The following is a 24,507-nucleotide window of genomic DNA, read 5'->3' on the forward strand; positions in this document are numbered from 1 at the left end:
CCGTGATCTGCGGTGTGAATTGCGCTGGCAACTTTTTGAGCCATGCTTTTTTCCACGCAATTGTTGAGAGAGAAAGAGGGAAGCTCTTTGCTTTATTTGACTAAGCAAGAGAGAGAGAAAGAGAAAATCCTCTTTGCTTTATTTTAGCAAGAGAAAGAGAAACTGCTTTATTTTTGCAAGGCTTTTGAGCTTTTGATTTTCAGCTTTTGGGGCTTTGCTTTTGGCATCCCTTGTACTCTTGAATTAAATGGGTAGGCCACTCACAACTCAGAGCATCTGGACGCAGAGTCTGAGTGTGAGCGCCTGCCCGCACTCTTGTACTTTTAACTTAGATTAATACAAAAAGAAATACCGAAAGGGGCACCAGTCTTTGGGGCCAATATCTCTAGGCACGGAACTCCGCCAGGCCAGTGTGAATCAGTTGTGAACTGTGAACTGTTTTGAAGTGGTTATTTGGTGCTGTGCGATAGATTCTTGACTTGGAGTGTCCAAGTCTATTACAGCTTCCTTGCTTCTCTGACCTTGGCCAGTTCCCCTGCTCTGTTCTTTAACTATAGTGGTGTCGGCCCATTGGAGATCTACACAAATGTACCTTGCAGTGATTTAGTCTGCTTCAATACCTTGATCTTATCATCCATGTCATACTAGCGAACTCTGGCCTGTTTCCCTTTAGTTTGAATGTCAGCTGGCTCGCCAAGGTCTACAAAAAGTACCACTTTGACGAGTCGTTCCTTAATTATGTCTACATCCAAGATGTATCCCTCTAGGTGCTCGTATGAGTTGGTACCTATTGACCAACCTTCTGGCAAACCCCCAGCTCGAACATAATTTTCCAGGCTTTTGAACCTCTCATTCTCTTTCAAAACTGATAGTACTTCAGTGACAAAATTCTCAGATTTTACCTGAGGTTTCATGCTGCCTTGTTGTGCTTCCTGTAATTTCTGGGTCACTTCTTGAATCTCCTGCTTGTTCTTGGTGTCTTGCAATTGAGCTTCAAAGCCATCAATCCTTGTTTCTTGATTGGCAATCTTTGTTTCTTTGTGTGTTAATTCTGTTTTGAGGGTTGAGACCTCCTGCTGCAATTTCTTCAGTTCTCCCATGATGAAGACCTCCCATTGGCTCTATGGGGCGAGGGGTGGGTTTGAGGTAAAAGTGGTTGCAAAAGTCTTTTGTTTTGGGGCCATGTTCCTGAGCAGTGGGGGGTGCTGTATTCAGCCCTAAAGTAAAGGCCCCGCCCTCCCCCCTCGGGGGGTATTATGAAAGAGGGTTTTTTGGGTTATTGCAGGAGAAGAGAAAACAGTTTAGGGCAACGGGCTGCTGCTTCTACCAGGTGGCGGGTTGTTGCTGCTGCTGACGAACGCTGCACTGAGGGCCGAAACTAAGGGCAGCAGGGGGGCGCGTGTAGCACGCTGCAGCAGACAGAGACGGGAGATGCAGGGGAGAGAGAGAGAGAGAGAGAGAGAGAGAGAGAGAGAGAGAGAGAGAGAGAGAGAGAGAGAGAGAGAGAGAGAGAGAGAAGAAAGAAAGAAAGCTTTATTAACGTCTTCGAAAGGCCGAACTCGACCTATGAGACAATATCATATACATGTGTTGATGCTCTAGGCATCGGAAAATAAAAAAAGGGGTACAAACTCAAATGAGCCTATACTATGCAAGAGGGTGTGGTAGGGTGGTGCATGTGGTGTACAATGTATAGTGTGGGTCCTCGTGTCGAGGTGTGCTCACGCATCATCAGGCTCAACTAGGGACTGCAAGGTGATACCACCATGAGATGATAGGGAGGGTATCTAAAAACAAGCAACATATGTAGGGTAGAGAATGTGGTACATCGGTGGTGGCCTGCTCAGGTATCTCTGGAATGCTGGATCTCCTGGTGCTGGTACATGACTCTGCTCTAGATACTGATGGTGTAAGGTTAGTATCCTCGAGATCTCCCTCTGGTGACACCCATGTGTCCTATATCCTGGGAGCCTCGGTCTCCGACGTGCCCTCTGAGACTCTGCCTGCAGAAGGGTAAGCCCTCTACTCTGTGTAGGTAGTGTGGGGGGGTCTGGTCCTGCTCGTCGGAAAAACTGTGTGATGGTAGTCTGTGTCCTGCTATCCTGACTCTGGCGTGGCTGTAACAACTGCTCTCGAACCTCTAAAGCCGCAACCAGGAACTGGCCAAACCTCCTCTGCTCTCGGCCTATCATATGCTGCTGTAATGAGTCTCCAATGCCATATCTCTCTCTCAACTCTGTATATGCTGGGCATCTCATGACAAAATGCTCCTCACTCTCCACCTCCGTCTGGCAAATCCGGCATGTACGCTCCTCTCGTGGTATGCCTCTGGTTCTGCCACTCTCAATCTCTAGCTGATGTGATGACACTCGTAGCTGGCCAATGTTGACCCGAAGTCGGTGTGGCATGTACTCTTGCATGTATGATGGAATCTCAATGAATCCCTGCTCTGAGAACCTCAGAAAATGCTCATAGTAATATAGCATTTTAGGAGGTAGGGTGTCTGTGGGCCTGCGCCATGTCCTCTGAATATATGTATGCCATATCTCCTGTATGATGACCCTATTCCGCTCAGAGCGTGAGAGGGTATAGGTCGGGGCCTGGGTGTCATACTGGAGTGGTGGTAGTCTATCAATATCAAAACCGTGCTGAGCTAGCCAGTCTCTTGTCTGGGCATACCATGAGCTAGTGTCCCCTGCCTGTGCCATCTCTCTAGATGCAATGAAGGCTCTATGAGAGATCCTATCTGGATCCATATCTTTGAATCTGCGAAGAAGGCAAACAGTCTGAAAGAGTGCCTCTACCAACATCGGTGGTGCAGCCAGCTCAGCTCTAATAATGTCGTGTGGAACTGATGGCTTGCTGCGAATCATCCTGGAGATCATAATAATCTGTGGCCTCTCTATCTGTGTCCATACTGAGTCTGCCAGTCCCGGTCCCCAAATGGCCGAGGCATACATGAGTGCAGGTGTGACCAGTGTGTCAAAGAGCCACCCCTTCGTCCGGGGCTCCTGGAAGTGGGCCTGGTGGCACTGTCTCTCCATCAGAGCTAGTGATGCGTATCCTCTGGTAAGTCTATCTCTGGCTGCCTGTGTCATGGAGAAGGTCCCTGATGCTGCGGTGAATGTAACCCCCAGATATACATATGAGCCTGTCACTTCTATATCCCCTCCAGCTACTGTAAATCTACTCTGTCGGCGAATCTGAGCCGATGTATGAAATATGAGAACCTTGGTCTTGCCAAGGTTCACCGTGAGTCCTCTCTGTGAGCAGAAATCATCCAGGGCCTGCAAATGTAGTTGTAGTCCCTCTGCCGTCTCTGACATCAGGACAATATCATCTGCATATAAGAGTATGTGTACAGTAGTCCCTGCAATATCCACACCCTCTCCACCCCTGTGCAAGATGAAGTCTACAATCTCGTCAATGTATAGACCAAAGAGTGTAGGTGATAGGGGGCAACCTTGTTTCACACCAATGGTGCTCACAAGGGTGTCAGATAATCCACCCGGGCATCTCACTCTGCCAGATACATGCTCATACAATGCATAGATCCCCCATACCATCTCCTCTCCAATCCCAAGCGCAGCCAGACATCGGAAAAGTCTCTCTCTAGGTACTGTGTCAAATGCTTTGCGGAAGTCAACGAAGCAGCAATATAATCTCCTCTTCCTCACCCGTGTCTGGTCGATCAGACAACGAAGGGTGAAGATATGATCAATAGTAGAGAAAGCTCGGCGGAAGCCTGCCTGTCATGGTGTCCTCATGCCCTCTCCCTCTGCTAGAGAATTGAGCTCCTCCTCTAAAACCGCGCCATATAGTTTGGCCAGTATAGGACCAATCATGATAGTGCGATATGAGCTAGGATCCATGGCATCCCCAGATTTGTGGATAGACACGATGGTGTGCGCTGTCCACGACTCTGGGAATCCCTCTGAAAGCGCGCGGTTGAAGAGGTGGGCAATGAGTGGTGCCAATGCATCACAGCCATATATAAGATGCTCTGCCTGTAGGCCTGCCTGATCTCTAGCCCTCCCATGCTGTAGGTGGGATATAGCTTTCTTCACCATGTGGATGGTGAAGAAAGTAGATGATGTGAGTCGGGTAGCCGATGGCGTAGGTATGGGTGGCTGTCCTGGGATCTCGTATAAGCTCTCGGCATATCTGTGCCATGCCGCTAGGTCCTGAATAGGAGTGGATGGCCTGGGAGGTCTGATCCGACACCATGCCTCAGCACTATTCTTGCTCATGAGTAAATGATAGATGTCCCAATACTGGTGCTCCTCCCACTCCCGTCTTTTACGACGGGTAAGTGTCTGCATCTTGCGCTGAGCCTGGCGATGTGTAATCTCCCCTCTGATCTCCAGTATATGTAGGTGTCTGTGTAGATCTCGACATTCGTCGTCGTACCACCTGTTTTGTGGCATAGTGCCAGTGCGTGGAGGGTGTGTGTGTATGCGATGTGGGAAACTTTGAGTGGCTGACTCGTGTAAGATGGATGTAATGTGTGTGGTGAGTGTGTCCAGAGGGGCTGTGGGGTCTAAGTGTATAAGGTGCTCATGCAGGTGATGTATATAAACAGGAGTGAGCTCATGAGTGAAAGAAATGGTAGTGTAAGTGTGAGGGGGGGAGGCGGGGGGGTCAGCAAGCTGTGTAGCAAAAAGGGAGAATGTGAGATAAGTATGATCCGCCCCTATCGGTGTGCGTGCAACGCTGAAGGAGTGTATAAGCTCTGCTGTCTGGGTAGAGCCCAACAAATAGTCTACTGTGCTCTCTCCGCCACTGTGTGGGAGCAAGTGAATCCCCCAGAATCTGGCCACCTCGCCATCCCGTTATAAATAACGAGATGGTGCCTGCTGCCAAGCTCAAGAAGGTGTCTGCCATATCCAGTGTTGTCCTGTCCCCCATCTGCAGACACTCTACTCACCCCCATGTCCTCTGCATCAAGTGCCCTCATGATCTCCGGCTGCTCCATATCATAGATCTCACACTGTCGGCTCTGTGTCCTCCCGTTGAAGTCCCCCATGAGGAGGACTTCCCCGAGTGATGTGTAGTGAGAAATGTCCTCCGACAGTCGGGAGTAGGGGTCCTGGATAGCATATCGTGATCCATGTGGTGAAAAGTAGCATATGGCAATGTATAGCCCTCTCTCGTGGGTGAGCTCTAGCCATACCCACATATAGCATGCCTCCTCGTCTCTACTCATCACCTGTATCCGGTTGTGTAAGCTCTGTTTGAATAGTATGGCCACCCCTCCTGACCCCCGAGCTGTACTCTGTCTGGTGATGGTCGGGGGTCAGGAGGGGTGTAAGTCGACTCCCACTGGAATCCTGTGACTACAGGTAGTCCTCTCTCTGGGCTCTCATGTGTCTCCGTAAAACATACAAAGTCATGCTCACTGATGATCTCCTCTAGGCGCTCCGGATGTGTCCATATAGAACCATTGCAGTTCTAGACTGCCCCTCAGAGAGAGAGAGAGAGAGAGAGAGAGAGAGAGAGAGAGAGAGAGAGAGAGAGAGAGAGAGAGAGAGAGAGAGAGAGAGAGAGAGAGAGAGAGAGAGAGAGAGAGATGAAATGAAATGTTATATTAAATGTCTTCAAAAGGCCAAAATGACCTATGAGACCAAACTGATACAATCTTGGTGGATCTAAGACAATGTGTGGGTACAAAATAAAAATTGAAGTAACTGAAAAACTAAAATCATCATCATCAATGCTCGAGGATGCCCGACCTCGGGCGTTGTCCGAGAAAGTATTGCATTGGTCGGTGAAGAGCATCGTCAATGTCCACCTCTGTAAATAGTCGTACTGGATGTCTCACATGTCGTGCTAGAATAGTCCCGATCCTCTGATGGAGCCTCCGTCGATATCGTGGTCGCCTTCGTAGACTGGGGGCCTAGCACTCCCGAGGTCAATGGCTCTATCAACTATTATACCTTTGGTATGGGTGGCTTTGAAGTCTGCTGTGAAGCTTGCTCATTTGACTGCCGAGCCCCTGCTCTAAAGAAGTCAGTGATCTCCCTCTGTGAATGTATCCCATTGCCTGGTCTCCTCAAGAGACTCTCCCTGTGTGTGCGTAGCTCTAGCAAAAACAACCCGAGGCATCTTTGATCCTGATATCTTATGACTCTAACCAAGGGTCCAAAGCCCTCTCAGAATAGACGATGAAAGCGGCCTCATATCTCATAGTATACAGGACAATGACAAATGTGACGTAATTGTGTCTCTGGCTCTATATGACACAATTGGCAAATCCTGGCCTCTGTTGGTACTCTCCTAAATCTGCTAGTCTCAATTTGTAACTGATGCGATAATGTGCACATTTGACCAATAGCACATCGTATCCCGTGGGATAAATGAGTGTCCATATAGGCCGGTCTGAGCACATATCCATCCTCTGTTAGTTGGAGAAGATGCTCTCTATAGAAAGCCATCTTTGTGCCCAACTCTTGTGTCGGTTGTATCCATGTGCTCCTAATATCAAGCTGAATCAGATCCTGCCGTATAAGTCTACTAATCTGTGTCCATGTGAGAGATAGGGGGGTGCATCCAAAGAGTAATGGAACGGAGGCATTCTATCCATGCTGAAACCATACGAGCATGTTGTATCCCACTGCAGCGCCAGCTGTTGGGATGACTCAAGGTCTAGTCGAGCATATATGTCTCTAGGGAGGTCCCATAAATCTATGCATGAAGGATACTAATCTAGTAAGCGCCTCGACCACAAGAGAGGGGGCAGCTAGCTCGGCTCGAATAATCTCATGTGGCACTGAGGCCTTAGCCCGAATCATCCAAGAGATCATAGAGACTAGCACATGGATACAACCGACACAAAACTTGGGTAACCTTGGGAGGATTGGACAGGATGTGTTCGCAGGTTCAGTTTCAAGAACCTCAAATAAAGCTCTTGCTTTTTGACACTCTAGTAGCTTCAGCTATGCTTTACGGAGTTCTGATTTGGGGACCCTCAGTGACCACCATGGCAGATTTGGTTGCACTGATGGATGGAGATGTATAAAGAGGCCTTTGGCGCTACATTGGGATACAACATGCTGGTATGGGCAAATGACACATGGTTTCAGTCACATGGTTTCAGCATGGATAGAATGCCTCTGTTCCATTACTCTTTGGATGCACCCTCCCTATCTCTCACACGGACAGAGATTAGTAGACTCATACGTCAGGATCTGATTCAGCTTGATATTAGGAGCTGTTGGGATGACTCAAGGTCTAGTCGAGCATATGTGTCTGGGGAGGTCCCATAAATCTATGCATGAAGGATACTGATCTAGTAAGCGCCTCGATCACAAGAGGGGGGCAGCTAGCTTGGCTCACATAATCTCATGTGGCACTGAGGCCTTAGCCCGAATCATCCGAGAGATCATAGAGACTGAAGGCCTCTCCATACACCTCCATCCGTCAGTGCTACCAAATCTGCCATGGTGGTCATTGAGGGTCCCCAAATTAGAACTCCGTAAAGCATAGCTGAAGGTACTAGAGTGTCAAAAAGCAAGAGCTTTATTTGAGGTTTTTGAAACTGAACCTGCGAACACATCCTCCCAAGGTTGCATAAGCTCTCGTCTGTCTAGTTTCTGCTGCTCTCTTCAATGAAAACACCGGTCTACTGAAGACTACCCCAAGATAGGTGTATGCATCTGTATACTCCACCGTCTCCTGGCCATATGTAAATGTGGGTGCTGACCTCCTGACCTAGTGTGGTGTGGTGCTAAACACCATAACCTTGGTTTTCCCCAGGTTAACAAACAATCCACTATCATGAGCAAATGTGTACAAAGCATCTAACTGATGCTGCATTTCCTCCGGGGAGTCAAAAATCAACACAATATCATCAGCTATAACAGTAGTGGGATCCATGTCCCTGCCAACTGTGCTCCTCTATCACCATCCCTCTCGATGTAGTCAGAAACCTCATCCACATACATGCCAAATTGTGTAGGAGATAGCAGGCAGCCCTGTTTCACCCCCATAGTGGAGTGACCCAAATCAGAAATCCCCTCTGGAGGCGTACATGCCCCACGGCCAACCCCCCTGCAACACTATCATCCTGCTCGTGAGAGTGGACCAAGCAGCTGCCCCCCCAAGTGTACTGTCGAGCTGTGGAAAGAGCTGGCATCAGCCGAAGGACACGAAGCCAAACCTGCTGTGCAAAGGACAATCCCAAAGACAGTGGCGCTGACTCTTCACCGGATGGTCACAAGCTGCGCATGCTGCCGAGAGACCACAATGTACAAGCCGGCTCCCAACTGCTGTAGCCCAATGTGCAACCAGCCACTGGAACAAAGTGACTCGCCGCGGCTGTCTGGAGACCCACAACCTAGCCCAAAAAGCTGACAAGAACTCAGCTGTGAGACCCTCCTCCTGCCAATGAGGTGCTGCAACAGGACGAGCCTCTCTCCGTGCTACCAGTATGTGACGTCCGAGACGAACAGTGTACTGAAAGAAAGGGACACTTGGATGGTCGACTGAGGAGAAAGGGTCCCTCCAAAAATTTACCAGGATCCCACTGCACTCGTGCTAGTGGACAACACTCCCAAGCCCACAGCCTCGAGTGGCCAACAGTCCCAAGAGCTGCTAGGTCAAGATCTATGACACAAATCCTCCCACAGATGCCCACCACTCGGATCCTCTGAAAACAGCACTCTGCCACCTATGGGGCCTGTAGCAAGCTACAGTGTCACTTTCACAGGACACTCAGTTAGTACAGTTGGTCTGGTCTGGTTCACACTAGACGGACTCTTTGGGCTGGGCAGTGACACGTGGCAGGATACGGACGGTGGTCTAGTGGATATCGTGGCCAGGTCACCACCACCACTCACTTTGGAGATTGGCTTAGGTGGCTGACATTTATGGGTCGTTGGGTCATCGGATCATCTTCTAGATATATGGTCCAGCATCGTCGTCTAGAGCATTGAGTCTATACACAGAGCACTTATTCACTATCCCTCCACATCTGAGCCTCGACACCCCATTGTACCTGAGAGTCCTGGGCTGGAGCTGAGTGTGCTGCCACGCCAGAGTCTGTATCAGTTCTTTGAGATAGTCGAGTCATTTGTTGTGGTCTACTGTTGCTGTTGTGTCTCTGTGAGCTTAGTTGTTGTCTATTGTTTCCTGTTTTCAGTCTGTTTTGAGTGAGATTGTCACGCGCATTGCACTGCAGAGCACCCACTGTAGAGAGCACGACACACTATTTGCGCTACAGGTGCTCTCATTTTGGCGATCACGGTGGGACCTCAACTGAAATCTCACTCTGTGAGGTACAAATCTTGAAGCTAGTTGGGTCTATCTAGCTTAGCCTATTTTGCCTTGCACTGTTCTCCTCTCGCCCGGTCCAACTGGTCTAGTCCTCTCTTGCCCTAGTCGCCCTGGTCCAACCTGTCCTCGTCCTTGGTCCAGCTTGGTCTAGTCACTTACCTGGTCTAGTAGAGTCTAGACCAGTCTTCAGCCAGCTCAAGGTTTTCTTGCCCAAAGCTTGGTTGGATTGGTGGTCGCTGCATGACACATACAAGGCGGTCAGTCGAGCGTCAAAGCGCACTACTGAGTCCTCTGAAGTACTACAACAGAAGACGACCGTTGGTACCTGTTAGAAGTACAACCTCATCACCCATACCTCCACATAGGATATCCCCCATTCCTCCATCCGGTTCCACATCTTCCAGATCTCACCTTCTCCAGTAAAGCTCTCTCCTGTTCTGCTACAGCAGGCTATTGAGCAGCAGGCTATTGATCAACGGGCTCCTGAGCAAGGGGCCATGGAGGCTTTGGCAAGTGTTTTGGCCAAGGTGAACATCAAGTTCCCTACCTTCAAAGGACTCTCTTCAGAAGATGCTGACGACCATGCAAGGAGGTTTGTATCTCTCTGTAGGGGTCGTAGTCTTAATAGAGAGGATGCTTATTTGGTACTCTTTCCATCTACCTTGGATGGCTTAGCAGACAAATGGTATAGCCAGTTTGCAGAGAACCATTTTGCAACTTGGGCAGCCTTAAGACAACAGTTCTGTGCAGCATTCAGGCCAGATGACTACTAGGAGAAGGTTTTGGATCAGTTGGCCAACATGGTGCTCCAGCCAGAGGAGACTTTTGTAGAGCTTATGACTAAAACCAAGTCTCTGGTTGCCAAGCTTCCCCAGCAACCCGATGAATTTATGGTTAAGAAGTGGGTGGAGAAGGCGCTTCCCAAAACTTCTCAGCAAAAACTCCGAGAGTCTCGAACCCGACGCCACTGTGGAGGAGTTCATCGCAATTGCTACTAGGATAGAGGGGGCTAGGAAGCTGTTCACCAACTCTTCTTACGTAGAGACCCCTTCAGTGTTTTTGGAAAGTCCTTCTGATCCGTTAACTTCTTTACGCAGGGAATTGGAAGCCCTTAAGCTACAGCGAGCTCTTCAAGAGGAGAAATCGATCTCTCTCAGACAGGAGAAGGCCCCACATCACGAGGCTTTGGATCAAATCAAGAGGAGCTAGAAGAGCTTCGGTCTCAGCAAGAGACTAAGGCTATGGTATGGTGCAGCTCATGTCGCTCTCGAGGACACCCTCCACATGACTGTCCCCTTCGGGCTTATTGCCACTTCTACGAAAAGTCTGGGCATGAGGACAAGGACTGCTACTACCTCAAGGGATTGCGACAAATACAACAAGTCTTGGTCCTTCTCTTCAACAAGTGTCAGCACCTGCATCCAACATGGTTTCTCCCTGTGGCCATCTACACCATATGCCACCTTTGCTGACAGCCCCTCCTATTCAAGGTATGCAGAGCACTTTTCCCTCTTAGAGCTTTTATCATACCCATGCTCCCTCATCACCTCAAAGCTTCTATGCCTCCACCTCCAACTCAATGCACCAGGAGCAAGGACCACCTCGCCCTTCGACTCGCCCTTTGAATCGGCCCATTTTGTGCTACAGATGCGGGAATATGGGCATTACCAAAGCAAATGCTCCTTGCCAGAAGGGTCCCCTCCCTGCCATCATTGCCTTGAAACGAAGGATCACTACAGTAAGGATTGCCCTAAAATTTGTGCATCCACGGCTTCGAACCCAAGTGAAAGCCAGAATGAGTTTGCCTTTCCCAAGCTCAATTTAATAGCAGTTAGCACCATTTCTCAGCCACCCCCTTCTACCCACGTGGTTACCCTCAAAATAAGCCACCGCAGTTGGCAGAGGAGCCATCGGGTGTCCTCACCCGGGCCCAGAGAGCCGCTCTCGGTCTTAGCATTCCAGGAAGTTCAACTCCCCCACACATTCTCACACCAGTGGATACCCTGCCTACAGCTGTTAACAAGCCATCCCCCAGTGCCACGAAGGAATCCAAATCTTTGCTCTCCGATATTGATGAAGCTTTTTTGGAAGCAGTTTCAGATCTACAAAAGATCAAGGTACCAGAGAAACCATTAGTAGAACAAGAAAAGCTTACAGCAGAGACAGTCTTGAAGAACACTTTCCAACAAGTGTCCCTCTATGACATGTTGCGGCTAGATGCGGGTTTCAGAAGTGACACCCTTGCAGTTTTTCAGTCACTTTACCCTGGAGCAGGTCCTAGTGGCAGGCACCTCCCAGTGCGACCGTCAGAGTCCTATATGATATCCAATCCCAATGCTCTACTCACTGATTATAGAAGCCCTTGCCTGACAGTGTTCGTTTTGGGTCGGCAATTCTCGGGAGGAATAGTGGATGGTGGATCTGGCATCAACCTGATGCCCGAGTTCACTATGTTAGCTCTAGGTCTACAGCCTACTCGCCCTGCTCCCTTCACAATTACATTGGCCAATGAACGGACAGTATACCCAGTGGGCATCGTGGACAACGTGCCTCTTCAGGTACAAGACTTTACTTTTAAATTGGATTTTGTTGTGGTTCGTCTTCCCCAAGTTGAGGGCGGATTTCCTTTGCTCATTGGAAGACCATGGCTGCGACACACTAAAGCACTACATGATTGGGGAAACGATGCGATGTGGATACATACTTTTGGCTCCCGGATGCAACCCATTCTCTTAGAAGGAGGTATGGATCCCGTGGTGCAACAAGTTTCTTTGTCAATGGAAACCAACCTTGAACAAGAACAGCCTACTACACCTGAAGGGTCAGATGAGGATCTGTTGGAGTGGTTGGATGCTACCAAATCTATGCCTTGTTATGGAGTCTATTCACTCTTTGCCGAAAGGTACACCCTCTTCCAATGTTTCCTTGGTGGACGCCTTTGAATTTGGTACGCCTATGAAGAATCATAGAAGCGGGAAGAAATCACCACTACAAGAGTTCACCCCCCTTCAAACATCAGCCTCAGTGGTGTCTGCTTCTACGACTAGAAAGAAGCTCTCCTCTAGGTCTGGCGAACTCCCTTCACAGAGCCCGGCCTGCTTGATGAATTCCCTGCTCTTGATAGTTGTCTTGCTCATGGTACCTCCTCTTGCTCTCCATCAACTGCCGCGCTTTGTAGCAACTCAACTTTCAGCTCTTGCTCTCCATCAACTGCCGCGCTCTGTAGCATCTCAACTTCCAATTAGTGGACCATGGAATTCGTCTGTAACGGAACACGGACTCTTCCGGCCATACTTTGCATGGGTGATTAATAATTGCTATCTGCCAGCCCCTCACACCCCCTCGCCCCCTACATTTTTTCACCCTCGCCCCTACCCACCCCCTCCCTTCCCCTTGCCCCTACCCACCCCCTACCACTCACCCTCGCCCCTACCCCCTACTCAGCCCTCCCTTGCCCTCGCCCCTACCCACCCCTCCCTTCCACTCGCCCCTAACCAGCCCCCCCTCGGCCCTACCCACCCCCTACCACTCACCCTCGCCCCTACCCACCCCTCGCCCCTATCTTCTCCCATCTCGCCCCTACCCACCCCTCCCTTCCACTCGCCCCTAACCAGCCCCCCCTCGTCCCTACCCACCCCCTACCACTCACCTCGCCCCTACCCACACCCCCTACCACTCACCCTCGCCCCTACCCACCCCTCCCCCCCCCCCCCCCCCCAATCAGTCCTCGCCCCTATCTAGTGCTATCTCACCCCTACCCACCCCTAGTCCCCCCTCATCAGCCCTCGCCCCTACCCAGTGCCACCTCATCCCTACCCACAGCTCTCACCCCCTACCCACCCCTCGCCCCTGCCACACATGGCCCGAAAAAATCCCTTGTTGCTTCTCATCACCCTCTCCCCTGGATACGCACCCTCTCCCCCGGGTACTTTCACAGTGTGTAACCTCTTGTCTTCAGCTTGAGGAGACAGACCTTCTATAATTTAAAAATCAAGCGGCCCTCTGGCGTTGTTTCCTTGTTCACAGAAGCAGGAGAGCGACACAAAGGGGGGGAGCAAGTTTTTTGTATTTCCTTGTGGCTTTCAAGCATTCACCTGGCGATCATCTTGTTGCTATTAATGTTTTTTGTTCTGCAATCATTATGGAGCTTAACCTTAATTGCGGCGTTACTCGGGCTTATGGTCATCCCTCTTAAGAGTGTTGTTGCAATAAGATGCAAGGTTCATCTGTAAGCATGGACCAGGTCATTTTTCTATCAGTATGGTTATGGAGGATAAAGATGCGCTGGATCCAAACCAAGCATATCTCTTTGCTGTGGAGCCTCATTCTGTTTTGCCGATAGGGATTCTTGGACTATGCAATCATACTGGGTTCTGGCCTATGCAAAGGCTTAAAGCGTTTGCAAGCAGTGCAGTGTTTTAACTCCACTTTTGAGGCATGTAAGGTTATGCTTGGGCCTAAACCCTGCTTCACGAAAGATGTACGGACGCGGTACCTAGTGCTTCTCTTTCACAGTTTCAGTATTCCTCTCACGGAGACGGTGAGCGGTCTTGTGGCGGGCAACCTGTAGTAGCAGGCTACAGTGTCACTTTCATAGGACACTCAGTTAGTACAGATGGTCTGGTCTGGTTCACACTGGACGAACTCTCTGGGCTGGGCAGTGACACGTGGCAGGATACGGATGGTAGTGGACATCGTGGCCAGGTCACCACCACCACTCACTTTGGAGATTGGCTTAGGTGGCTGACATTTATGGGCTGTTGGGTCATCGGATCATCTTCTAGATATATGGTCCAGCATCGTCGTCTAGAGCATTGAGTCTATACACACAACACTTATTCACCATCCCTGCACATCTGAGCCTCGACACCCCATTGTACCTTAGAGTCCTGTGCTGGAGCCGAGTGTGCTGCCACGCTAGAGTCTGTATCAGTTCTTTGAGATAGTCGAGTCAGTTGTTGTGGTCTACTGTTGCGGTTGTGTCTCTGTGAGCTCAGTTGTTGTCTATTGTTTTTTGTTTTCAGTCGGTTTTGAGTGAGATTGTCACGCACATTGCACTGAGGAGCACCCACTGTAGAGAGCACAACACACTATTTGCGCTACAGGTGCTCTCATTTTAGGAAGATGTGTCACCCTAGTCTGCTGGCTCTCTGAAACTGGCAAGGAGAGTAAAGAATGCACTGTATCCTTCGCCACTTTTTCTTTGATCTTCTTTTTCTTGGTAAGTGTAGGGTCAGCCTGAATACTTATAGATTTTCTTTTCCCTTTCGAGGTTCCCTGTGGATCCTCATCCACTTCGTCGAGGCTAACATATATATTTATGACCCATGCCAAGAGAGGTGTTGCAAAACATTTGAAGCTTAACTGCACAGATTGCACTTGGGCCCGAAAGCGTTTAGCCCTAGATTGTAAAGAGGTAAAGAGAATCTGGTGGAATCCACAGGGTATGGTGTGGATCAAACAGTAGAGGCCGTCGCAGTGGGAGAAGATAGTGGGAAGATCACCTTTTTCTTTATCTTCTTTGGCTTCTCTAGCGAGAAAGTAATGAAGATTGCCATAAGCCGTTTGTTCCTTTCATAGTTTGGGTGATCCGAACTTAGCAGTCCTTGACATGCTTGAATTGTTGCATCCTTGGACGGCTTAGAAAAAGTGCGTGTAGCCGGCTTCACAGATGGAAAGCTGGTTATACCCATGGCATGGCCAAGCCTAGTAGCTATCAACTTGTGGCCCCTTACCGATGGAAAATCTTTTAACAGTTGATGTATCATCTCCGTAGGAACAATGGTAGGTAAATTGGCATCGGCCAATGCTGTGAGACCCAGAGTCTGTAGCTGAGCATTGGAAAAGACCACCTCGCTCAGAGATGGTCGAGGCTGCTGTAAATAAAAATCCAAAGAGAACGCGGTGCGATTTTTGGATGTTGCGGGCCTCTTGATTCCATGACTCATGATTGGCTGTTTACCTCTCTTTTGAGCTGATTTTGTATGGTCCTCTTGATCACTTAAAGCATTTGACTCGGAGTGTGCTTCTGAATCAGACGGCGAGTTTGCTTTGTAGCTTTCATCGCTGGGGTCACTGGAAGTTATGTCATCCAAGCCGTGGCTACTGCTTGCTGACATCTCCTCGCTATCTGATTCTGCAACCACAACTTTCTTTTTTCTCAACAATTCTTTTTGCTTGCTATCACCTTCTGTCTGTCTCTTGCAACCACCTTCTGTCTGTTTCTTGCTACCTCCTGCCATAGTGAGTAGAGTGAGTGCAGTTGGAAGAGTGTATTAGACACGAGACATGACACTAGCAGGACTAGTATACGAGGCTCAGGTAGAGAGCAATAGGTTCGATAGGGGCGGTTTTTATTTTTAGGGTAGGATCGAGTGGTGTTAGCTTGGGGCGATCGCGGTAGGGGCGACGCACAGAGTGGTAGGAGCGAGGGGTGAGGCAAGTTAGGGGTGAGCCAATAGGAGACACAAGGGCGAGGGGTGAGGTTGAGGGTAGGGGCAAGAGAGAGAGGGTAGGGGCAAGGGAGAGAGAGGGTAGGGGCGAGGGGTTGAGTAGGGGCGAGGGGATGGGTAGGGGCGAGAGGTGAGGGGGTGGGATTGGGTAGGGGCGAGGGAGAGAGAGGGTAGAGGCGAGAGGTGAGGGGGTGGGATTGGCTAGGGGCGAGGGAGAGAGAGGGTAGGGGCGAGGAAGAGAGGGTAGGGGAAAGAGGTGAGGGGTGGATAGGGGCGAGGGAAAGAGGGTAGATTAGGGTAGGGGCGAGGAAGAGAGGGTAGGGGCGAGAGGTGAAGTGGTTCCTAGGGTGGTTGAAGCATAAGAAAGCCGGGGGAGCAGAGAGAAAGTGAGTTTTAACGTTCAAAAGCAAAAGCAGCCGAAGAAAAGAGAATTTTAACGTCCATGAAGCACCAAAAGCAAAAGCAGAATAAAAGAGAATTTAAATGCCTTGAAGCTATCCAAGAAACCTTAGAGATCTATGCAACGAGAGTTGAACTCAAGACCTGACCTAATCTACCACAATGAGGGAGAGAGATGCTAATTGTTGAGGAGCAAGGTAAATTGATTTCCAGAATATTTAACTAGAGTGAATGTACGAAGGAGGGAGGGAGATTGGGATGGGGAAGAGGATTTAAAGCGTAACAATATAATCATAGTGCATGCAGATCGGAGACAAGAGAGTAGAAAACGATGAAATGAAAAAAGGTGATGAGTGTAGTGACTCTGAAAGAGAGGAAGAGAAGTGGGACGGGAGAATTATAGATTCCATAAAATTGGAGATGAAAGGCGAAGTTAAACTCAGGAACAGCTGAGAATGCAATTACATCAAAAGTGATATACTTGAAAAGAAGATTAGAGATGTAAGAACGGTTGGTGGGTTGGTGGACACAGAGCAAGAGAGATACATCACTTTTTGCTGTGTCACTTTTTTGCACACAGTGGTCCTACAGGTGGCCACTACCCTGGTCACATCATGGTGCAAAAAATCTTACAAAAAAACTTATGGTGGCCCTATATATTTAGAGATGCTATTGCTCATGTCAAGATTTGTGATGTCTGCCGATCAGTTACCAAAAAGTGACATTTGTTAGGATTGAGTTTTAGCCGTGCCTCTTTGTACCTGAGGAAGATAGCAAAGAGCTGAGCGATATGCTCCTCTAGATTTTCCACTGGGGTTGAACATTGGGCACCTGAGAAGGTCGAAAAATCGTCCATGAAGATGCGAAGATGACCCGTAAGTAAAGGACAGAATATAAGATATACTGCTTGATTGAAGGAAGGTGGAGCGTTTTTCAACCCAAACGACATCCTAGTGTAGATAAAAATACCCCAGGGAGTCACGAAGGCCGTTTTAAGCTGATCACCTGGATGGATGCCCAACTGATTGTATCCACTGAACCCATCCATAAAACTGTACAATATATGTCCTGCTACATCTTCGAGCACACGCTCAGTGAAAAATGTGGGGAAACCATCTGGGATAGTTGCCTTGTTCGGAGCACGGTAATCTACGCACACCCGGATTTTATTGGACTGCTTCTTGGGCGCTATCACCATGGGTGATAACCACTCAGAGTGCTCCACAGGTATAATGATCCTTGTCTCTTGCATTTTTTCGAGCTCTGACTTGATAGCCTTCACATACTTTTGGTTGAGCGTGTAAGCTCGGCCTCTGACAGGCTTAGCCCCTTCAACCAGAGGGATAGTGTGGAGACCCAATTCTGGTGGGATCCCTTCCAAATCCTTGTAGGACCAAGCAAAAACATCCTTAAAAAAGTGTATAAAAGAAACTACCTGATCAAGTAATGCGGGATGCTCCCATAACCAAGCTGCTAAGAGGACATGCTTAGGGTTGTCAGGGTCGCCCAGGTTGACTTTTTTGACCGGGTCAGGAGGTGTAATTGTGTAAGGTACTTCAGAAGTTGAGAACTGAGCTGACTCTTGGAGCTTCGAGACATCATGTGCTGGTGTTTGATCGATTGGAAACTCCGCTTACTCTTCTTGTAACCTTCCTGGTGGAAGCCCCGCGAAGGGTAAATCTTCAGACACAGACATAACAGAGTGCTTTTGAGGGGGCAGGGCGTTCGACCTGGGAGATGTTAGAGGAAGGGGGGAATCATTGGCGAGTTCATGCAGAGGAGATTTCTTCCCCCTTCGGTGATGTGTTAAAGGTTCCCCGAGGACGACGGCTTTTATCAGAGGAACATTTGAATCATGGGAATGAGGGAGTAACACACTTACTTCTTCGACTGGTACACTGTTTGTTGTAGGACTACTGTCTATTGTAGGACTTGGGACATTGGTGTTCACCTGAGGAGCTGGGAGAGAGAGTGTTACCGCTAAAGGTGACTTTTGAATAGAGACCACATAGCATGGCATCGAGGCAGTAGCTTCCAACCACTGCAGCAGGTCTTCGTTTGACCCGTCCGGTGGGATGGCTTGCTCAGGGTCGGGGTTGCACTGTACTGACAATGAGTTGTGATGAACCATTGGATCCATAGCCTTTTCGAGCGGAATTGGTTGCATGGGGGAGCCAGGAGTATGTATCCACATGGCGTCGTTTCCCCAATCATGAAGTGCCTTAGTATGCCGCAACCATGGTCTACCAATCAGCAAAGGAAATCCTCCCTCCACCTGAGGAAGACTGACCACCACAAAATCCAAGCTAAATGTGAAGTCTTGTACCATCAGAGGCACCTTCTCTACTATGCCCACATGGTAGACTGTCCTCTGGTCTACTAATGTAACAGTGAATGGAGCAGGGTGGGTAGGCTGCATACCTAAGGCCAACATAGTAAATTCTGGCATCAGATTGATCCCAGATCCACCATCCACTATGACGCCTGAGAATTGATGTTGGGCCCAAGAATAGACACAGTGAGACGAGGACTTTTGTAGTCGGTGAGGGGAGCAGCTGGATATGAAATCATGTAGGACTCCAAGGGTTGCACAAGTAGGTGCCCGCCACAAGGCCCTGCACTAGGGTACAGAGACTGGATGATGGAAAGGGTGTCACTTCTAAAATTTGCATGAAGTCGAAGCATGTCGTACAGTGACACTTGTTGAAAAGTGTTTTTCAAGATAGACTCTGTTGTGGGCTTGTTTCCTTTGATTAGATCTTGCTCTGGTATCTTAAGCTTCTGCAAGTCCTCTACTGCTTCCATGAAAGCACCATCAATATCTGATAGAAGCGAGGTAGGTTGGCTCTTGACACTACCTGCTGGTTTGTCAACTACTAAGGGAGTTTGACTCATTTGTGTGACAGGAGATGTAAAAATTGGACCAGGGAGGCTGAGCCCAAGAGCAGCTCTCTGAGCCCGTGTGAACACAGCAGCCGGCTCTTCCACTTGCTTCAACCCATCTCGAGAGGCAACTACAAGAGTGGAAGGCGGGGCCTGTGGAATGGTACCAACTGTGATGAGGTTAAGCTTTGGGAGTGTAAACTCTTGCTGGTTCTGGTTTGTGCTTGTAGATGTGGATGCTCGTTGTTTTGGGCAGTCCTTACTATAGTGATCCTTAGCTTCAGGACAATGTCGGCAAGGAGGGGACCCTTCTGGCAACGGACATTTGCTCTGATAATGTCCATACTCTCCGCACCTGTAGCACAAAATTGGCCTATTGGAGGGGCGAGGTGGTCTCTGCCCTTGCTGCATGGGACCAGATGCTGACATGTAGAAGCTTTGGGGGACTGAAGGAGTTCTAGCATGATAAAAGCTGAGAGATGCAAAGTTGTTGTGCATACCTTGCTGCATAGGAGGTGTTGTAAGCAGAGGTGGCAACAGGTTTTGATGGCCATAGGTGAGACAATGTTGGATGCAGGTGCTAGCCCTTGTTGGAGAGAAGGACTTAGACTTTGTTGTGTTTGCCGCAATCCCTTGATATAGTAGCAATCCTTGTCTTCGTGCCCAGATTTTTCGCAGAAGTGGCAATAAGCCCGAAGGGGACAGTCTTGTGGAGGATGCCCTGGAGAGCGACAAGAGCTGCACCATACCATAGCTTTAGTCTCCTGCGAAGCCCGAAGCTCTTCTAGCTCTCTCTTGATTTGATCCAAAGGCTCAAGATGTGGTGGTTTCTCGAGAGATTGATTTCTCTTCTTGGAGAGCGCGTTGTAGTTTTAGGGCTTCAAGTTCTCTGCACAAAGAAGTCAATGGATCAGCAGGACTTTCCGAAAACACAGAGGGAGTCTCTATGTGAGGGGGGTTGGTGAACAGCTTCCTAGCCCCCTCTATCCTGCTAATATAGAGGGGGCTAGGAAGCTGTTCACCAAACCCCCTCACATAGAGACTCCCTCTATGTTTTCGGAAAGTCCTGCTGATCCATTGACTTCTTTGAGCAGAGAACTTGAAGCCCTAAAACTACAACGCGCTCTCCAAGAAGAGAAATCAATCTCTCTTAGACAAGAGAAACCACCACATCTTGAGGCTTTGGATCAAATCAAGAGAGAGCTAGAAGAGCTTCGGTCTCAACAGAAGACTAAAGCTATGGTATGGTACAGCTCTTGTCGCTCTCCAGGGCATCCTCCACAAGACTGTCCCCTTCGGGCTTATTGCCACTTCTGCGAAAAATCTGGGCACGAAGACAAGGATTGCTACTATATCAAGGGATTGCGGCAAACACAACAAAGTCTAAGTCCTTCTCTCCAACAAGGGCTAGCACCTGCATCCAACATTGTCTCACCTATGGCCATCAAAACCCGTTGCCACCTCTGCTGACAACACCTCCTATGCAGCAAGGTATGCGCAACAACTTTGTATCTCTCAACTTTTATCATGCTAGAACTCCTTCAGTTCCCCAAAGCTTCTACATGTCAGCATCTGGTCCCATGCAGCAAGGGCAGAGACCACCTCGCCCCTCCAATAGGCCAATTTTGTGCTACAGGTGGGGAGAGTATGGACATTATCAGAGCAAATGTCCGTTGCCAGAAGGGTCCCCTCCTTGCCGACATTGTCCTGAAGCTAAGGATCACTATAGTAAGGACTGCCCAAAACAACAAGCATCCACATCTACAAGCACAAACCAGAACCAGCAAGAGTTTACACTCCCAAAGCTTAACCTCATCACAGTCGGTACCATTCCACAGGCCCCGCCTTCCACTCTTGTAGTTGCCTCTCGAGATGGGTTGAAGCAAGTGGAAGAGCCGGTTGCTGTGTTCACACGGGCACATAGAGCTGCTCTTGGGCTCAACCTCCTTGGTCCAATTTTTACATCTCCTGTCACACAAATGAGTCAAACTCCCTTAGTAGTTGACAAACCAGCAGGTAGTGTCAAGAGCCAACCTACCTCGCTTCTATCAGATATTGATGGTGCTTTCATGGAAGCAGTAGAGGACTTGCAGAAGCTTAAGATACCAGAGCAAGATCTAATCAAAGGAAACAAGCCCACAACAGAGTCTATCTTGAAAAACACCTTTCAACAAGTGTCACTGTACAACATGCATGCAAATTTTAGAAGTGACACCCTTTCCATCATCTAGTCTCTGTACCCTGGTGCACGGCCTAGTGGCGGGCACCTACTTGTGCAGCCCTTGGAGTCCTACATGATTTCATATCCAGCTGCTCCCCTCACCGACTACAAAAGTCCTCGTCTCACCGTGTCTATTCTTGGGCATCAATTCTCAGGCATCATAGTGGATGGTGGATCTGGGATCAATCTGATGCCAGAATTTACTATGTTGGCCTTAGGTTTGCAGCCTACCCGCCCTGCTCCATTCCTGTTACATTAGCAGACCAGACGACAGTCTACCCTGTGGGCATAGTAGAGAAGGTGCCTCTGATGGTAGAAGACTTCACATTTAGCTTGGATTTTGTGGGGTCAGTCTTCCTCAGGTGGAGGGAGGACTTCCTTTGCTGATTGGTAGACCATGGTTGTGGCATACTAAGGCACTTCATGATTGGGGAGACGACGCCATGTGCATACATACTCCTGGCTCCCCCATGCAACCAATTCGGCTCGAAGGAGGTATGGATCCAGTGGTTCATCACAGCTCATTGTCAGTACAGTGCAACCCCGACCGTGAGCAGGCCATCCCACCGAACGGGTCTGACGAAGACCTGCTGCAGTGGTTGGAAGCTACCGCCTCGATGCCATGCTATGTGGTCTCTATTCAAAAGTCACTTCATGATTGGGGAGACGACGCCATGTGCATACATACTCCTGGCTCCCCCATGCAACCAATTCGGCTCGAAGGAGGTATGGATCCAGTGGTTCATCACAGCTCATAGTCAGTACAGTGCAACCCCGACCCTGAGCAGGCCATCCCACCGAACGGGTCTGACGAAGACCTGCTGCAGTGGTTGGAAGCTACCGCCTCGATGCCATGCTATGTGGTCTCTATTCAAAAGTCACCTTTGCCAGTAACACTCTCTCTCCCAGCTCCTCAGGCGGACACCAACGTCCCAAGTCCTACAGCAGACAGTAGTCCTACAACAGACAGTGTACCAGTCGAAGAAGTAAGTGTGTTAGTCCCTGATTCTCATGATTCAAATGTTCCTCTGATAAAAGACATCGTCCTCGGGGAACCTATAACACATCACCGAAGGGGGAAGAAATCTCCTCTGCGTGAACTCGCCAATGATTCCCCCCTTCCTCTAACATCTCCCAGGTCGGACGCCCCGTCTGAAAAGCACTCTGTTATGTCTGTGTCTGAAGATTTACCCTTCGCGGGGCTTCCACCAGGAAGGTTACAAGAAGAGTAAGCGGAGTTTCCAATCGATCAAACACCAGCACATGATGTCTCGAAGCTCCAAGAGGCAGCTCAGTTCTCAACTTCTGAAGTACCTTACACAATTACACCTCCTGACCCGGTCAAAAAAGTCAACCTGGGCGACCCTAACAACCCTAAGCATGTCCTCTTAGCAGCTTGGTTGTGGGAGCATCCCGCATTACTTGATCAGGTAGTTTCTTTTATACACTTTTTTAAGGATGTTTTTGCTTGGTCCTACAAGGATTTGGAAGGGATCCCATCAAAATTGGGTCTCCACACTATCCCTCTGGTTGAAGGGGCTAAGCCTGTCAGAGGCCGAGCTTACACGCTCAACCCAAAGTATGTGAAGGCTATCAAGTCAGAGCTCGAAAAAATGCAAGAGACAAGGATCATTATACCTGTGGAGCACTCTGAGTGGTTATCACCCATGGTGATAGCGCCCAAGAAGCAGTCCAATAAAATTCGGGTGTGCGTAGATTACCGCGCTCCGAACAAGGCAACTATCCGAGATGGTTTCCCCACATTTTTCATTGAGCGTGTGCTCGAAGATGTAGCAGGGCATATATTGTACAGTTTTATGGATGGGTTCAGTGGATACAATCAGTTGGGCATCCATCCAGGTGATCAGCTTAAAACGGCCTTCGTGCCTCCTTGGGCTACACTAGGATGTCGTTTGGGTTGAAAAACACTCCACCTTCCTTCAATCGAGCAATATATCTTATATCTGTGCTTTACTTACGGGTCATCTTCGCATCTTCATGGACGATTTTTCGACCTTCTCAGGTGCCCAATGTCCCCAGTGGAAAATCTAGAGGACCACTTCACTCAGCTCTCTGCTGTCTTCCTCAGGTGCAGAGAGGCACGACTAAAACTCAATCCTAACAAATGTCACTTTTTGGTAACTGAGGGCACACTTCTAGGCCATGTGGTGTCTGTCAAAGGTTTAGCACGTGCTGCAGAGAAGATCATGGCAATCTTGAAGTTACCACCTCCCATCAACCCGAAAGGTGTTCAGAGCTTTGTATGCCACACAGGCTATCATCGCAGGTTCATATGAATGTATGCACAGGTGGCTCAACCATTGACCCGATTCACTAGTGCTACAATACCCTTTAAATGGTCAAAACCTGAGGCTGAAGCATCTGAATACCTCAAAAAGCGTCTCACTGAAGCACCTATTTTAGTGGGTCGAGATTGGTCTCTCCCTTTTCGTGTGCATACTGATGCTAGTTAACTGGCTGTGGGGGCTGTGCTGACTCAGCCTAGTAAAGAGGACAACCTAGATCGCCCTGTTCACTATGCAAGTGGCTTGCTCACCAAAGCAGAGCAAACTATAGCACCACAGAAAGGGAAGGTTTGGCTATGGTGTATTCTTTACAAAAGTTTCGTCATTACTTGTTAGGGATTCACTTACTATCATCACAGATCATCATGCGCTATGCTATCTTCTGAATAAACCCCAAGTTGCAGGAAGAGTCTGGAGGTGGCTACTGATATTTCAAGAGTCCGACTTCGGAGTAGTTCTTAGTCCAGGCAGGCGGCACGTCATGGCCGACCATCTAGTCACTCTGAAAGGTGTGCCCCTGCCACTAGTAAATGGATCCAGGGTGAAATGCTATCACCAATCCTCTAACTCAATTTAAGGAGTTCTCAGCTATGTTATCTTCAATATAACCTTCTGTCTTCTGTTTGTAACCTGAATCAGATTTCAAGCTTTCAGATGTATCTCTCTTGCTCTGTCTCTACCAACCCACCAATGGTTCTTACATCTCTAATCTTCTTTTCAAGTGTATCACTTTTGATGTAATTGCATTCTCAGCTGTTCCTGAGTTTAACTTCGCCTTTTCATCTCCAATTTTATGGAATCTATAATTCTCTTGTCCCACTTCTCTTCCTCTCTTTCATAGTCACTACACTCATCACCTTTTTTCATTTCATCGTTTTCTACTCTCTTGTCTCCGATCTGCATGCACTATGATTATATTGTTACGCTTCAAATCCTCTTCCCCATCCGAATCTCCCTCCCTCCTTCGTACATT

At 48.9% G+C, this 24,507-nt stretch overlaps 2 protein-coding genes across 2 annotated transcripts in view; one reads left to right on the forward strand and one right to left on the reverse strand.

Moving 5' to 3' along the window:
• The window catches only part of LOC147450298 (3-ketoacyl-CoA thiolase 1, peroxisomal-like), a 160,953-nt gene that overhangs the window by 63,836 nt on the left and 72,610 nt on the right, over positions 1–24,507 (forward strand). The window lies entirely within an intron of this gene.
• On the reverse strand, positions 1,221–3,739 carry LOC147450299 (uncharacterized). The gene has a single exon (XM_086520693.1). It carries the CDS (start codon positions 3,564–3,566, stop codon positions 1,788–1,790), a length of 1,779 nt encoding a protein of 592 aa, XP_086376819.1. The 5' UTR covers positions 3,567–3,739; the 3' UTR covers positions 1,221–1,787.

Source organism: Adiantum capillus-veneris, chromosome 9, assembly GCF_014529385.1.
Source record: "Adiantum capillus-veneris isolate H3 chromosome 9, ASM1452938v2, whole genome shotgun sequence".
Lineage (NCBI taxonomy): Eukaryota > Viridiplantae > Streptophyta > Polypodiopsida > Polypodiales > Pteridaceae > Adiantum > Adiantum capillus-veneris.

Coding starts and splice junctions, on each gene's coding strand:
- LOC147450299 (XM_086520693.1), bottom strand. CDS start 3,566: ATGGTATGGGGGATCTATGCATTGTATGAGCATGTATCTGGCAGAGTG.